Source organism: Pteropus vampyrus, unplaced genomic scaffold (assembly GCF_000151845.1).
Source record: "Pteropus vampyrus isolate Shadow unplaced genomic scaffold, Pvam_2.0 Scaffold37, whole genome shotgun sequence".
Taxonomy (NCBI): Eukaryota; Metazoa; Chordata; class Mammalia; order Chiroptera; family Pteropodidae; genus Pteropus; species Pteropus vampyrus.
In genome coordinates, this window is record NW_011888818.1 from 6,922,407 (window position 1) to 6,940,490 (window position 18,084).

Consider the following 18,084-nt stretch of genomic DNA (forward strand, 5'->3'; position numbering starts at 1 on the left):
AGAATATTATTCACTTATAAAGAAGAATGAAGTACTGATACATGCTACAACATGGACGAATCTTGAAAACATCAAGCTAAGTGAAAGAAGCCAGTCATGAAAGACCATACATTGTACGATTCCATTTATAGGAAATGTCCAGATTAGGCAAATGCGTATGAAATGTAGACTAACTGTTGCCACAGGTTATAAGGAGGGAGGAATGGTGAGTTACTGCTAATGGGTACTGGTTTCTTTTGGGGTGAGGAAAATATTCTAGAATTAAATAGTGGTGATGGTTGCGCAACTGTAAATATACGAAGAAAACCATTGGAGCATACATTTTAAAAGGGTGACTTTTATGCCATGTGAAATATATCTCAATTTAAAAGCCAAATTAAATTTTAAAAAAATTGCAGCATTCATAGAAGCCCCATGCTACCTAGGGATCAGGAATCCAACAGCAACAAGCTAGCTCAAATACACGTACAGCCACTCTCCCAGACCTAGGACCGAAATGCCACTACGCCTCTGGGAGAAGAAATGCCGGTCTGGTGCCTGATGTTTGGGTGAGCTGCAAAAGAGGGCGGGGTGAAAAGGGGCGCATCGCGTCCCTCCCGGCGGTGGGGCGGGGCAGGGCAGAGCAAAGCCTTCTCTCGCGAGATTATGCTGGTTCCGCATTTGAGCTCGCCTAGGTGGGAAGGGCGAGTGAGGTGGGCGCAGCAGCTTGCAGCGGTTTATTCCGTCTCGACCCCAGCCTGGGAGCTGCCGCACCAGCGCTTCCGCTGTCGGCGGGCTGAGGACTGTCCGCTCCCTCGCGGTTCCCGGGCCGGCTCCGTATCCTTACCGCGGCGGGGCCAGCGGCCCCTCCCCTTCCCTCTGAGAATAGAAGATGAGCTTCCTCTTGTGAGTGCGGCCGGGCTGAGGGGTCCAGGGCTGAGGACTGAGGGCCGAGGTCAGGGAGGGGGAGAGAGGGAGCCTGGGGCGATGGCCGGGCCCGTGGTTGGGGTGGCTGGCGCTTGCTTTGCTCAGGGCCACGGGGGAGCCTGGGACGTGGGCCGAGACAGAAGGAGATGAAAGTCGACGCAAAGGAAACGGAGCGAGGAGGTTGGGGAGTAGAAAGGCCCTGAGGCCGGTAGCGCCTCCAAACTTTTCCGCCCGAAAGCCCATGAGGGCGGAGGGTCGATCTGGAGGCGGAGCCGCGGGCCCGGCCACAGGCTCTCAGTTTCTCTCTAGGCTGGAGCCTTTTCTAGTAACGATCCGTTGCTGACTTAGCTTTTCATTCCACCGTTTGTCCAGCTTCATTATCGTCAGAATTAAATTACCCCCGCGGTAAAATGCCGCCTCCGGAAAACGTGGAGTGCTGCAGTTTGCGCACATTATTCTCAGGTGGCTCTCTCCACATAGTATATTGCTTAGATGTGTTTTGTATGATTGAACAAATATCCATTTTTAGTTAATGGACATCACCCACATACTTGACGTTGTTATTAAGTTACATAGTGTTTCATTACGACAGTTTACTTATGGTGAGAAATTTGGATTCTTTCTCTATTATAATAATAGCACTACTGAGAATCTTTGTCCAAATCGCTTTTTCTCACCTTTCAATTATTTTTTTAAGGGTATAGTTTGTAAGGTATGACTACCATGTCGAAAAGTCTGTATGATTTAGATTTTAATTGCAAATTTCTATGTTAATAGAACAATCTCCCACGTCCCTCAAATATTTTTCTTATGAGTTAATGTTTAGTTATTTGTTTGTTTGTGGATGTATAGTTGCTTAGTTGCTCTTTGGACCTAAATGTAAGGCTGTGTATTTCTTTTAAACGTCGTTTTGTTGATGATCATTTGAGTTTCCACTTTTTGGCTTTGTGAATAATGTTGCTATGAACTTTTGTGTACTACAAATTTTTTTATTGGATGTACGTGTTTTCTCTTGGGTATATACCTAGGAGTGGAATTGCTGAATTACACGGTAACTATGTTTAATGTTTTGAGGAACTGCCAAACTTTTTCAGATTACTGCACCATTTTGCGTTCCCATCAGTACTGTATGAGTTTCATTTTACCCACACCCTTGCTAGTACTTGTTAAATTGTCTTTTGGATTATAATCATCCTAATTAGATGTTTCATGGTATCTCATTGTGATTTTAATTTGTGTTTCCCTAATGAATAAAAAAGATGAGCATCTTTTCGTGCGCTTTGGAGTAATGTCTTCAAATCTTGACCATTTAAAAACTTTTTTTCCTTTTTAGTTGACAGCCTCGGACCATTTTAAAATTAGGTTATTTGTCTTTTTGTTTTTCAGTTTTAAGAATTCTTTATCTTTGATGCAAGTCCCTTATCACATCTGTGATTTGCAAATATTTTCTCCCATTTTGTGAATTTCTTTCACTGTCTTGAATGTGCCGTTTGAAGCACAAGAGTCTTAATTCAGGTGAAGATCATATTGAATCATGAATCATCTTTTTCCTTGTTAGTTTTCCATTTGTAAAAGGCCAGTCCTTCTAATTGAGTACTTTTCCTATTAAACGTAGTTATTTATCATGTTAAAAACTTTTCGTATTTGATTTTTAGCTTTTCTAAATTTTTCACTTCGTAATCAGTCTTATTTAAAATTCAAATTACTCAGGTAAAGTGAAAGCCCACAGTTTTGTTCTCTTCTTCTTCTTAGAAGTAATCCTCAATATCAATTTGATGTGTATCCTTTCTGATATTTTCTATGCATTTACAAAATGGGCTCCTGCTGTACATTTGGTTTTGTCTTAAGATCCTTCCATGTGAATACATGTAGCTCTAGCTTGTTCTTGTTTCTTGTTTTTAACTACAAGACTTCATGATGTGGATATATCATAGCTTATTTATTCTTTTTACTAATAAACCTTAGGCTTGTTTCCAGGTTTTTCACCATTAAAAACAATTGTGGAAAACACATCCTTATTTGCATCTAAGAGAGACGTAGAAGTGGAAGGGATAAATTGAGGAGCATTTCAGAATTAACATATACTGCCATATTGCCCTCCCCAAAACACTGCATTTTCACCAGGAGTGTTAAAGTACTAATTTCACATACTGTAATTAGCTGGTTTTAACTTTTGACACTCAGATTAAAGAAAAATAAATCTTTAATTAAGCAGCTTTTCACATGTTCATTGGTCATTATAGGTTTCCTTCTGAATTGCCTATTCATCTCCTTAACCCAATTTTCTAAAGGGTTCCTTACCTTTTTTCTTAACACATTATAGAAGCCCATTATCCAGTTTATCCTTTGTAGTATATGTTGCAAGTATTTTTTTTGTTACTTGTCTTTTTACTTTGTTACTGAAGTTTTTTAATTGTTATGATTTGAAATCCATCTCTTTTTTTTTTTTTAGGTTTTGGGGTTCTGTGTCATGTTAGGAAGTCCTTATGGATGGTGTGAGATAGGAATAAAAACTTGTTCTTTCCCTCAGAAACCAGTTATCTCTGTCTCATTTATTTTTTTCCTCTAAAAACATCAAAATGTGTTATATCCACTGCGGTTTGCTTTGATGGTATCCCAAATATTTTGACATAGAAACTGAACTTTGACCTATGAGAACCTGAGGGCTACCCCCCTCCCAGCAACTTATCTATAGGTGGGAATTGAGGTTAAAGGGAGGTTAGGTTTCTCAAGCAGTCACAGAGATAGTAGCAGATCAAGGACTAGAATCCAGGTTTTTTTCTTCTTTTGGTTAAAGTGCCCTTTCTGTTACATCACATTGCTTCATGAGGCGTATTTCAGTTGCCTTCTATGTGAAATTGTGCTACTAATCCTGTTTCAATGTGAGGAAAGAAACTTAAAGCATTCTTTCATTGTGCTCATCACCCCCACTCCCCACCCCATCAATGCTGGCACTTTTTAGGGCATATTTTTTATTTTATTGTATGAGCAGTTTATGTGCTTAAAACTATGCCATTCTGCTTCTAGTCATACAGTCGATGTGCCTTTTCTTTTAACCTAACAGCAGCAGCCGCTCTTCCAAGACATTCAAACCAAAGAAGAATATCCCTGAAGGGTCTCATCAGTATGAACTCTTAAAACATGCAGAGGCAACTCTAGGAAGTGGGAATCTGAGACAAGCCGTTATGTTGCCAGAGGGAGAGGATCTCAATGAATGGATTGCTGTGAACAGTAAGTTTTAAATAACATTCTACTTTGCTGGTTTATAGGAAGATTTTGCTAAAATTTTGTTGTTAATGAATTTTCTTTTACAGATATAAGGTTTGTAATATAGTAGATTATCTGTAAAGAAACATGTAAGTACAAATACATCCAAAACTATAGTGTTCTCTTCAAAATACTTGGTTGTAGCTTTTGTGATTGAGGCGAGAGACCTGAACAGAAATGATGAGTGCTTTGGAGTAATTTCTGGGGAGAATGGAGCTGAGTAAGGTCAGTAAAAAGATTGGTAAATGCAAAGATTCTACCTGTGTTAGACCATGACTTTGTAGGATAACCAATCTTTAGAGTTGTGCTCCTATTTCCAACAGCTCTCATCTGCCCATGTATACAGAAAAGTCACTTGCAATTTAGATCATCAGTCGATTGATTGTTGTGATTTAGGATTAGTCATAGGAAATTGAGAGATTGAGAGAAAATGGAGGGAGCCATGAACTGAAAGTCTGACTTCAAGAAAGCAGGGGTATGACATGGAAGGGAATGCTGAGGCTAGACATTTGAATATTAGAGTGTATCATTTCTGAGATAAGTTCTGGGTGATAAGGTTTAAATCTATGAAGAATTTCAGCTGTTACAGGAATTTTTTAAACTTTTTCATGGAAAATTTCAAATTATAAAAGTAGAGAAACGGGTGCATCGAATTTCCAGGTAGCCATTAACCAGCTTCAACAATTATCAATTTATGTTCAGTTCATGATTTTTCTATATATTTCATCCTGATTAATTTGAAGTGAATCCCAGATATATCATTTTATCTATAAATACTTCAGTATCTAAAACAATTCCTATTTGAAAAATCACGACAATACCATCATTCCTTTACATTATCAAAAATCATGACAATACCATCATTCCTTTACATTACAATATCTAATCAGTGTTCATATTTCCCCTGATTATCCTATAAATGTTTCTTTTTATAAAACATGTGGTTAGCTTGAATCAGCATCCAGGAAGGCCTGTACATATATTTCTTGAATCTCTTAATAGGTTTCCCCTCATAGTCTTTTTTCCTTGTTTTGTTGTTCTTGAAGAAACCAGTTCATTTTTGTTCCAGTGTGAATTATCCTCAAGGCATTCATTATGATGTTCTGTTCCTCTTATTTCCTCTAGAACGTTAGATCTAGAGCAGCACTGTCTAATAGAACTTTCTGTGATAATGCAAATGCTGTCATATCTTTACTGTGGCCTTTTAGCACTTGAAATGTGGCTAATGTGACTGAATTTTGTATTTCAATTTAATTTTACTTAAGTAGCCACATGTGGCTAGTGGCTACTGTATTAGCACAGATAAGGAGCTCAGATCAGTCAGATTTGATTTTGTTGGTTTGTAAGGCTACTTCATAGATGGTGGTATATACTTCCAGTCGTGTAGATACTCCCATAGTGTCTAGTTGTCTTTTATGTGGTGTTAATCAGCTATTGATAATTGTTGACTTGGTCAGGACTATCTGATAGAAATATAATGTAATCTACAAATGTAATTTAAAATTTTCTAGTAGCCACATTAAGAAAAACTTTTTTTCAACTCATTAAAAAGCCATTATTCATATTACTAAGAGAAAAAAACAAGATGCAGAACTATGTAATATGTTATATTTTTGTGTAAAACAAGATAAAGAAACTTAGGTGGGAAGAAACAAAAAAATAATATAGTAGTTGCTTGTGTGTAGGAGGGGATTTGGAGTGACTGGAATTCAGATTTTTTTCACTGCATGTTTCTGTATATCTTGATATGTGGACCATGTGAAGTATTATGTATTAAGAAAAACTTTTTTTAAACCTTATTCAAATTATCTTTTTTTTATTCTGAAGGCATCTATTGGCCTTTTAGTCTTAGATTTTCCTTTGAGACTTATTGGTCTAGATCAGCTGTTCTCAATTCTTTTGGTCTCAGAATCCCTTTATCCTCCTAAAAATTATTGAGAATCCCAAAGAGCTTTTCATTATATAGGTTATATGTAGTGATACTTACTGTGTTAGAAATTAAAACTGAGAAATTTTAAATACTATTTTAAAAATAGCAATAATAAACCCATTACCTGTATGTGTGTGTGTGTGTATAAATTTTTTTAATGAAAAATGACTATTTTCCAGAATAAATTTTAGTGAGAAGTATGGCATTATTTTACATGCTTGCAAATCTTAATGTCTGGCTTAATGGAGAGAGCTTGGATTCATTTGTCTGCTTCTGCATTCAGTCTGTTGCGATGTGATCATGGAGCCTCTGTGCCAACTCCACTGTGCCTCCTGAGTGAATGAGAATGAAAAGAGCAATTAAAAGTGTTCCAACCTCACAGGTTCCCCCTGAAACAGGGAATTCCTAGACCACATTTGGAGAACAGCTGCTTTAGACCAATAAACTAGCACACTACCCGGGCATACTCTTTGTTTTGAATGAATATTGTACACTGAAGTATTACTTTCTTAGAAACATGACTGATTAAGAGAAAGGTTTATAAAAGGGAGTTTTGTACAAAATTCCTTTTGACAAATTGAACTTTTTAATCTGTTTTGTAAGAAACTCGAAAAGCCCTAGTGGATTTTTAGGTACTCGTTTAGACAGGGAACTAAAATATTTTTGAAAACTTGTGTGGTTTTAAGGTTTATGTGGTTCTTGCACAGAATATGTTTCACTCAGTGAAGTTGTTTCACTCATTCCCAACCTCTTCCATTTTCTTCCAGATCAAGCTGAAGCTCCTTTAGGAAGTACTCCTTGCACCTCAGCTCCTCAATATGTTGCCTTTTCTCTGAATTCTTGCACTTATTGTTGGCCTTTGGGTACTACCTTATATGTTGTATTATTCATCTCTGGTAATTTTGTTCTTCCTGTTAGTTTGGAGGCTCCAGGGCAAGGGACATTATCCTATGTTTTTTATGTCCTCGGTATGCATTAGGCCTCAATTCTTTATGATGAATTAGATTTTTTAAATACCTATTAATAGCAGCTGATACATTGCCTACCTTATAGTATATTCTATAACACTTTTCTAACAAATGGTATTGTTTGGTCCAGATTGATAAGAAGCTATGGTTTTTTTCATTCCCTAGGATGGAATCAAATTATATATGCTAATGACATAATAGTCAACATTAAGTTAGAATTATCTCTAATTTTTATTTTTCTGATATTATATGCCGATGAAAAGCTTAGGATATTAAAAGCGAATATATGTAAAAGATTAACTTAGATATGACAATGTACAAAGAGAATTTACAGTATCCTGGATTATTGAATTTCTCAAGGATTCAGCCAAAAATCGCAATGCATTATCTATTTATCCTTCAACTGAGAGGTCTGATGCTTTGTTGTTTTCACACAGACACTTTAATACAATTCTGCTACTATCTTTCCAGCTGTAGATTTCTTCAACCAGATCAACATGTTATACGGAACTATTACAGAATTCTGCACTGAAGCAAGCTGTCCAGTCATGTCTGCAGGTCCAAGGTACATATTGCTACCTATTATATAGGTATTTGAATTACTAAATAAAGCTAATTGCTGATTGATAGAAATTAAATAATGAAGACTTTGTTTTTATCTGTTTGCTTGTGTAAAAGCAGTTCAATTTTATGAGTTCTTGAATACTTATCTATAAGCTTTTAGTTATTATTAAATACTTTGGCATTTGGTACTTAGTGTTTTATTTTGTAATTGCATTAGAGTAAGAATGAATGTTCAATTGTAGGAGTAAAAGGAAAAAAAATTTAGTTAGGTTTATCTGGCATTGCAAGTTATTTTTTCAATTTTATTAACAGTATGGTTCTGTTTCTGGTTTTTAAATTAATTTCTTGAAAGTTTTTGGTTGACTAATATTCGATTAGTTTTTCTTGTGCTTATTCAGTGTTAATTACTTCTAAATTGTGCTGCTTTTGTTATCTGGCTTAAAGATGCTAGATTTTAACATTTGACTATAATAAATTTCAAGAAATATTGAGAAAGAGATGGAATTCTTTGTCACCCATAATATCCTCAAGGTATGATGAGATTAATGTTTTAGTGTGTTTTTGTCTTTCCTATAGCAAATGACTGATTTTATGTGATAATAGATGGTATCAAGATGTTTACCTCATGGGAAAAAAAGTCCTTTCTAAATTCGCTACAGGTATAAAGGATAAATAGGTCCCCAATGAGTTCATAGTCCAATTATGATTATATTATTTTAGGAGAGATGTTTTATTTTGTGTTGTTTCAAGTTTTATTTTTCAAACTTCCTTAAAAGAAATTTAAACAAAATAAGTAGGAAAATTAAGCATACCTATGGCTTAAACATTTTACACAGTGAAGTTTTGTGTAAGTCTTGTTAATCATTCTAGCTCAGCAAATGTGAATAGGAAAAAGATGGCATACCTAAGGATATTTCTTTACATCCTCTCCAAGAAACAGGATTTTATAATCTTGACTCTATTGGTGATAATTTGATGGCCAAGGATCTCAGAATGTGGTGATCCATCATCCCCTTCCCCAGTCCTCAGCACTCTCTGCCTAATAGACAAGAATGCAGTTCCTTTATCTGTCCCAGGGCTCTGTCAGAAAATATCTATTCTGGCACTGCCAGCTGCCACATTATCTTCCTTTTCTCTTCCAATTATAACCGTCACATTTCAGAATAGTTCTATAGGAAACTCACCGTAACCTTCAGTAGAAGTTTAGGTAATTTACTAAAGGTTTATATAACTTCTGTTGACAAAATGTGAACCTACTTTGATTACAAGTTGCAATTTGTTAATGTTTTTGAAAACTATCAGTAAAATCTTTTTTCTCTTCAGATATGAATATCATTGGGCAGATGGTACTAATATTAAAAAGCCAATCAAATGTTCTGCACCAAAATACATTGACTACTTGATGACTTGGGTTCAGGATCAGCTTGATGATGAAACTCTTTTTCCTTCTAAGATTGGTGAGTTTGGGTTATAGAACTGATTTTCTTTTAAATAATTAACATGTTCTTTTTAAAGCTCTATCACTTTAAAAAAATGTAACAGATTGCTAAATTTCTCTCCAAAAAGATTATAAATGTATACTCCCTTCAGACATGTTTGTATCTGCCTGTGTTTCTTCACCAATAGCAGTTGTTACTCATTTTTTAAATCTTTTATAATTTGGGAAATTTAAGGTACATTTAAAAAATATTGATGAGATTGAGCATTTTTTGGTTTATTGATCATTGTGTGTTTTCTGTTTATATCCTTTGTTCATTTCTTTGTATGTTAAGGATCTAGCTCTTTGTCATACATGTTGCGTGTATTTTTCCCAAGGTTGCCTTTTGTCTTAGTGTGTTTATGAGATGTTTTTGCTACATGTAACATTCTTATTTTATCCTATTAATCCTTTCTTTAATGATGTCTGGATTTTAATCAGTGATTAGAAAGGTTTTTCTTACTTCCGTATTATAAAAATATTTGACCATATTTTCATTTAATATTTCTGTGGTTTTGTTTTTACATTTAAATCCATCAGGAATTTTTTTTCTCAATGTTCCCTTCATTTTTTTTTCCAATTATAAATGCTAGTCAGTTTGTCCAGTACTATTTATCAAATACATGTGTCTTTTCTCCCAATTATCAAATTGCCACATATTTTGGAGTCTCTTAATCTCTTTATCTGTTCCTATAGAAATGACGGTTTTAATTAACCATAGCCATGTACCTTGGAGCATCTTGTAGGGCTAGTCTCTTTTCCGTGCTCTTCTTTTTCAGAATATTCACGGCTATTCTGGGATATTTGTTCTTCCAAAGAACTTAGAATCATTTTGTCAAGGTAAAAAAAAATCTTTGTGAGATTTTGATTATGGTTTCATTCAGTTTGTAGATTAATATAGGGTTTCTGATTCTCTTGACAATACCGAGTCTTCCTAGCCAAGAACAAGGTGTATTTCTTCATTTATTCATGTCTCTTATTATTTTCTCTTATAAAATTCTATAGTTTAGTTTGTGCTTATCCTTCAGGTTTCTTAAGTTTATCCTAGACATTTAATATTTTTTTTTATTGATATCTGGTTTCCAACTTGTTACTGTTTAGTATATAGAAAAGCTGTTGATTTTTATATAAATGTTATAGTTGACCATCAGATTTTGGTTGTTTCTGTTGTTTTGAGTTGATTTTCTTGAGTTTTTTAAGTATAATAATTTTGCCTTTTTCTTTCTAACACGTATTCCTGTGTAACTCTTACCTAACTGCACCAGCTGGTGTATCTACCGAGCAGTGCTGACTTACGGTGATGATGGCAAACATCTTAGATTAAAACATGATATTTATTCATTAAAGTTTTCCTCTTATGGAGGATAAAGAGTACTTTTAGCTTTATTCTATTTTCTCAGCTTCTCATTCTTTAATAATTTATCTTAATGTTCTGGAATTCTTTCCTACTTCATTAGGCTATTATTTTTTATGTGAGTGCTTCTAGTATTTCAGAATGAAGCAGGAATCTTGCTTTTGATTAGAGGTATATGGATTTAAGTCAGGTATGATCATAGAGTTTTATCAGATATTTTTCCAGTATCTGTTGTTGATGGCTATAAGGTTTTTAATGTTCTCCTGGAAGACTATTTTTTAGTTGCTAAGATTTTGATTAAGATTTTGGCATTGGTATTGATGGATGAGATTAGTCCTTGTCGTTTTCGGTTTAGGGATGTCTTATGAACAACACATTGTTGGATTCTGTATTGTCTGTTCGGGCTGCCATAACAAAAATGCCAGAGGCTAGGTGGCGTATAAACAATAGAAACTTATTTCTCACAGTTCTGAAAGCTGAAAGTCCAAGATCATGGCTCCAGCAGGGTTGGGTTCTGGTGAAGGTCCACTTCTGGGAGCAGACTGCTAACTTCTTACCTAGTCCTCACATTGTAGAAGGGCAGTCTCTCTCCTTCCTCTTTTATAAGGGCACTAAGCCCATTCATGAGGGCTCTGCCTTCATGGCCTAATCACCTCCCAAAGGCTTCACCTACTAATGCCATCACCAGGGCTTAGGATGTCAACATATGAATTTTGCAGTAGGGAGACACAAATATTCAGACTATAGCAGATTCCTTTTTTTACAGTTTAATTATAGGCTTTTTCAGGAGAAAATTTTGTATCATATTGTTTGTTTGCCATTGGTCAACTTTTTCATTCTATTAAACCTTTTATTTTCTTTCTCACAGATTCATTATTGCATATTGACTATGCTTGAATGTTTCTGTTAAACTGAGCTTGGAAAAATTGCTTAGATTAAAACATGATATTTATTCATTAAAGTTTTCCTCTTATGGAGGATAAAGAGTACTTTTAGCTTTATTCTATTTTCTCAGCTTCTCATTCTTTAATAATTTATCTTAATGTTCTGGAATTCTTTCCTACTTCATTAGGCTATTATCCACATCTTACTTTTGCCAATTATTTATTCATATTAGATGAAACTTTATTTTTAAACTAGTATACCCAAGTTATTACTGTTCCTTTTATTATCAAGATGCCTATTTGTAAATTCTGAGAGAAAAGGAGTTTGACTTAAAGTACATCTTTTCAGTACATGAACACAAGAGCCAGTTCAGAGTAACATACCCATGAGTTCCAGAATAATGTTTGAAAGGGCAAGTTGTTAGCTAACACTTGGAGGTTGGGGAAACCCTCAAGAAAATCAGATTATAAGAACAAAATATACTAAATTTCAAGCTGTTAAGGACTGATTGAGAAATTAAAATGCAGGAAAGGATAAAGTGTTTTAGCCTTTATCCATTGAAAGATTAAAGAAGGAAAATGTTTCAAGAGTAATGTTTGGAATAGATCTCTAAGGCCAACTAATCTAGACTATTTGCAAGCAAGTGCCTTCTTGTGGGTTTATTTACAGTGCCAGTTGTATTGTCCTTCTTCTGTCCCTGCCTTCTAAGATACTTTGGTCTTGTCAACTAATATTCTCGTAAATGTAAACAGTCACATCCCTACCTGCACCGTTTGGAGAGAGATTACCCAGTTTTTTCTAGGGAGGCGTTTATTTTCTTTGAAAAATAGGGAGCCTACCCTTCCTTTTTCAGAAAGTATATCCCCTTCTTAGACTACAGGAAAATGAAAATAGTACTTTAAAAAAATTAAAAAGTTGGGGACTCCTAGTTTAAGAAAGAAAACTGGCTCTTCAGAGTAATTCAGAAGATAAAATACTTTTCTATCTGTAAACAGTAGATTATGATGACTCAGGATGTGCCTTTAATTTTTTTCTTTTGCTTAGGAGAGTTTCCAGTCCTGGTTGAGTGTGCAAAATTTATTTTATAGTTACAAATTACAAAAAGTAAAATTTTCTATTTATAGTCAAAATACTTATTCTTGTTGCGTTTAATCTTAGAGAGAAGCTCTTCAGTGTTAAACAGCAAAATTATGTTTATTTTAACTTTGATTCAGTAGCAGCTTATATAACTTTTGATAACCTGTTCCTGCTATTCTAAGGCAGTCAGAAAAAGCGTGATATGTGAGCATACCTCATATACTTAGGTTTTTCCATTGCCTTTTAAAAAATGTGGAAATAGGCTTGTGTTGTGAATGTGTGTTTGTGTTGGAGTTGTTCATGGCCATGCCTGAAATTTCTGCTATTCAATTAGATAAAAGACTAACAGATATACATGTATATTTGATTATAGGTGTCCCATTTCCCAAAAACTTTATGTCTGTGGCAAAGACCATTCTTAAGCGTCTATTCAGGGTTTATGCCCATATTTATCACCAGCACTTTGATTCTGTGATGCAGCTGCAAGAGGAGGCCCATCTCAACACCTCATTTAAGCACTTTATTTTCTTCGTTCAGGTAAGTTGACACATTTGGCTTGGTAGCTTTAATAAGGAGCAATTTATAGAGTCTTATTTAGAGATGTAGAGCTAAGTATAGCAGGGTTCTCTTTTCCACATTGTTTATTTCACTGATATACATAACAGTATAGAAATAATCACACACACTCCCCACCTCCCCACCCCCACATTTGGGGCTTTCTGCCTCTGGCTGCCCAGGTCTCTGGTTAGGATATGACCTAAGATAGCTTGTCTGTACCCTTCTGTTCCATCACCACTGCTGGGTGAAAAGATGCTTTGAAATATTTCTGCAGTTGGGTTGTTCATGAGATGTTTCTACCTGGAAAAGAAACTTTTGGAATAACCTGTTAGTTGCTATCATGGGTTAAGTTTCCAGAAGTCTCACCTCAGGCCAAAACTTTTGAAATCAGCAGCTAGAAACTTAAAACCGGGCAACCCCCTTCGGAAATGTGGCTTGTTGTCTTATGGGTCCTTAGTTGGAACTGGTACTTTTTAAAATCAAAATAATTCACATTGTTTCAAAAAGATATCAGAGAATCAGGACTTCTTTAGCCTCACTTTAAAGATATATCATTCTATGTGCAAAATATAAGTATAGTATGTCCAGATAACATTTTTCGGTGGAAAAACTAGTAGCGTTATAGAAAATACTGTGTATTGCAGTTCTGTATGTCACACAAAGGGGAATGTATTGTACTCTTTCTATTTTCCTTCTGAGATTGTTGCATTGCATAGATAGAGGTATAGTATAGATATGGATGTAGATATATGAAACAAAAAGATCCACTGCCCCAGAGGTGTCCACTATCAAAGGTCCAATGTACAGTTTTCAGATGTCTTATAAATGCAAGCATGTACAATTTTGATTTTAATGTTTTACATAGTGAGTATCAAGCTAATACGCACAGTTACTTATTTTGTAAGTCTCCTATATTTTAAGAAAAAGAATAAAAATCCTGTTTTAAAATGGTCACAGATCATGCCATCATTCTTTTGGATTTCAGAAAACTAGAGATTGGAAATTTCTCTGAATTACATTTACAGAGTTTTAACTTCAAATCTATTTTTAAATTTTATTTTTCTTCTCTTTTAGGAGTTTAATCTGATTGATAGGCGTGAGTTGGCACCTCTTCAGGAATTAATTGAGAAGCTTGGATCGAAAGACAGATAAATATTTCTTTTAGAACACAGTTACCCTCTTGTTTCACCTCCTGCTAGAGCTCTCTCATTGCTATCTGTTATAGACCAGTGATACAAACTTTAAGAAAACAGGATAAAAAGACACCTTTTGTCTGTGTCTGCTGATAAAAATTGTCCTAAAGGTAGGTCGGCCCAGTATCTTCAGAGTGAGAAATTCAGGACATAGCCACATCTGAGGCACTATGTGACCACTTCTTTTATTATCACAGAGTCACACTTCTGTTACATGTGATTATTAAACTGTAGTTTATCAATTTATTATTATTATTTTTTTTTTTACTGAAGAAAATGATTTAAACTGTTTCAAGTTATAGCATAATGTATATTAAGAATTTCTACCAATAATTTAGTAACAAGTTTCCCCACAAATTTCCTAACACACTTAGATTGGTTTTTTCCTGCTCCCCCCTTTTATTTTTTAACAAATTAGACATTTAACAAAAAGAGACATTTTTAAGTTTCCTTAAGATTTAGAACATTTGTGTCACTTTGGATAATCTAGTTTGAAGTTGTTGAATACTAGTGTTTTTATTGATAATACATGTTTGTATCTTTTTTCAAAATCCATGATTTCAGTGTAAATCATATGACATGTATGGGAGTAATCAGTTATTTCTAAATGACTTTATTTTTTAATCTTTATTTGGGATTTTATTCACATATGAACCTATCTAAATGTTTGGAGTATGGTATCAGAAATAATTTTTTAAAGCATCTTATAGATTTGTATTTTGAAATACTTCATTCAGATTAATTTTAATAGGTAGCTTTGGCTGAGGAAAAAAACTTCCAAAAAATTATGACAAGTTCAGATCTCAAAATAGTGATTTTCATTCACGTTGCCTTGAAAGGGTAGGAGAATGGAAGAAAGTACCCATGAGCTTCCTTTTTTAAAAAATTATTTCTATGTTTTTATTGTGACTTAAGACTTAGTTAACTGAATAGTGTAGAACTGCACGAACTTTATCACAATAAGGATAAAACTTAAGGAAAACCACAATAAAAAAGGCCTTGAAAGGTGTATACATTTTATAACACAGCTAAAAGTTTGGTGTGTTACCTATTTTTTAATTGTGTGTGTTTATGTCTAAAGGAGATAGACTAGGAGGAATATGTAAAAAAAATCTTGTGTGAGTAGTCAAAGGATGGATTGAACATCCATAAGCATTTTATCCTGTTTTAATTGTTTTTGTATCAAAACTTGAAATTATTCTATTTCTATTAGGTAAAGAGAATCTTTCCCCTTAGTAAGAAAAGATCTGATTTTCATTAGGTTTCTAGGATTTAGTAATCTCTAGTTGACTGTTGAGGCACCAGTATACTCAAGCCTTGTCAGACTCCCACCACTTTTAAGTTCATCAGCATTGTTTCAGAGCTGTGACTTGCAAAGTGCTCACCAGCTTCCTTGATGGCTTTGAAAAAGGTTAGCCTTGATAGGGTTTTTTGTTATTTATTTGTATTATTCCATCAGAGTTTAAAGAAAAGAATTGCTTAGAAACTCCATTTTTATAATAACTTCAATAAATTCTTAAACATATATGGAATTTTAAAGGCAACAAAACATTTCATCTGATTTAGGTGGAAGCCATACCTCATTGTTTCAGGAATTAAAGAGTGAGATAATCACTTATGAAAAAAAGAGAAAAGCCCTCTATGAGACATTCCACAATTCATGGTTTAAGTTTATTCAAAGGTCCCTGTCATCCTGTCTGTATGTTTATGTTGATCATTTACAAATAAGCAGGTTTCTAGATGTGACCTAAAATGTTACGGCATCTTGACTTTAAACCTTGTTGACTTTAATTAAGTCTGCAAAGAATGAAATTGGATACTCAACTAGTGTTGTACCTTTGTCATCTTTTCTATTTTAAATATTCTCAAAAGGGTGCTCACTTTTCTCCAGTTCTTTTCAGTGTAGAAATCCTCTCTTCATGACAGCCCCAAAACAAACCAAAGATGGTCATGTTAGCATAGTAGTAAAGGCAGCTTATTAATGAAACAAATAACATTGTTGGTAATTTGAGACTCAGAACGGACTTTTTAAAACAAGCAAGCAAACATTACCAGGTTCCCAAACTAATCTGGCTTAACCACCAATGCAGCTAAACATTTGTATTAATGTTGTTTATATCCAAGTCTAGGGAGTTGAGGGCAGAATTGGAGGAAGAGGAGAGAATGACCCCTTACTGACTTCACTAGAGGGCCAATATTTGATAAGAGTTGGAAGAAATCAGTCTGCCTTTGACACCTCTCACTTTTGATTTATCTCCCTATTGCCCAGGGTCTGCCTCTTCCACAACAATCTGTCCTGTGCCCACTCCTAATCACAAGTCATCTCCTCTGTCCAATTGCTGTGCCTCACACCTGATAACTGTCATGGGGTGGGGAGTGTTTTGTACATTATGCAGTTAATCTTTTGGTGCTTTTATTTCCAAGCCTTTAAAAAAACTTTGGCAGTGATGTGCATATTTTTGTTTAAATATTGAAACTTCCTTGTACTACTTCCTGTGTTGACAAACAAATGTATTCTTCTCCAGACTGAATAAAGTGATTTTAGAGGGCTGCCAGCTAAGAAAGTATTTCCTTTCATCTTAGACTTGTAGAGTCCTAGCTCATGTAGCTGCCTGCCCAAGAAATGCAAATCTGTATTCATCATGACTCTGATAACAAAAGGAAAGTTTTCCTAGTAGTGCAAAGCAGGAGCAATCGTGGTGGTGATATTAAACTTTTGCAAACATTGTTGAGGTTTCCTGATTATACCGTTGGCCTTTTCTCTGAGCAACAAGGTTATACTAGAAGTGGAGCTTCTGAACTTAACATGATTACCTCAATAAGCATGTACAAATCAGGCCCAAAGAGGATGAGTCCGAGAAGTTTGTTTCTGAGCAACCCCAGTCATGACGCTGGTGTTAGCCTTGCCTGGTTCTCGGAGGCTGTCTCTTTGTAGAACTCTGGCCTGAAAAATGCCAGCTGGGACACCAAACTGAGCGCCTTCAACAGGGATGTCATTTCCTCTTGATATCTATTTAGTAAGAGCATTTGGTTTATACTGTTACAGAAATCTGGCAAAGAGGGAAAATAGTACTGCAGTCTTCCTGTGTTTTTGTGTGATATTTCCGACAGTTAAGGCTTTTGGGGGATGTTACATACGATAGCAGTAATTTTACCGAAGCAGCTGCATTGAAATTCACTTTTTTCTCTCATCAGATTCTATTTCAAACAAGTATTCTGTAAATCCAAATGGATTGCCAGTGTGCTATAGATTTATTATAGAACAACATTCTGTGTTTGATCTACTTCAAAAATAGCTTAAATAGCTTGCATAAGTTAGTCTTGGTTACCATCTAAAATATTTTTAAATGTCCTTTACATGAAAATTTGTGTTGTGTTTTTAAACCTTTAGGGGCTTTATCTATTTTTCTAAGTCATTTAACTGTACTTTAAAAAAATATTTTGTATCTACTTTTGTAACTCCATCAGAATAAAATATATTAAAAAAGAAATGACTGATTAAAGTATTTGTATAACTTGAGATTTTTGCAACTTCTGTGGAAAGTTGTCTTTATCATTTAGCAGCTGATATGTTTTCTTAATTCTTAGAAGGGAAGTTCCTAAATAAACTATCTTATAATACCAGCATTCCTCCCCGACACACACACACACACACACACACACACGGAACAAACTATGTCTCTGATTACAGTGGCTAAAACTTATCCGAGACAAAAAATAAGTAGTTTCCTTCCTACCATGCTAAACAAGCTCCTGACCTTTTATACACTCCTGGCTGTGAGACTGAGATAAAGGAAGAAGAGAGACTGGCCTCTTTAATTTTTCTGATCTTGATATTGAGTGCTCAGCATATCTGAAAGACATTCCCCCTTCCCCCAGGCAGCCATTTTTCATGATTGTAGGAA

General features: G+C 35.0%; 1 protein-coding gene across 2 annotated transcripts; it reads left to right on the forward strand.

Moving 5' to 3' along the window:
- Positions 1–639: 639 nt before the first annotated feature.
- Positions 640–16,734, forward strand: MOB1A (MOB kinase activator 1A). 2 transcript variants are annotated; one of them, XM_011358130.2, is made up of 6 exons: positions 640–885; positions 3,971–4,137; positions 7,543–7,636; positions 8,959–9,092; positions 12,802–12,965; positions 14,061–16,734. In XM_011358130.2, the coding sequence occupies exons 1-6, from the start codon at positions 872–874 to the stop codon at positions 14,136–14,138; spliced, it is 651 nt and encodes a 216-aa protein (XP_011356432.1). In that variant the 5' UTR covers positions 640–871; the 3' UTR covers positions 14,139–16,734. The 2 variants fall into 2 exon arrangements, with proteins under 2 accessions (XP_011356432.1, XP_011356434.1); XM_011358132.2 differs by having other exon boundaries at positions 3,974–4,137.
- The last annotated feature ends 1,350 nt before the right edge of the window (positions 16,735–18,084 follow it).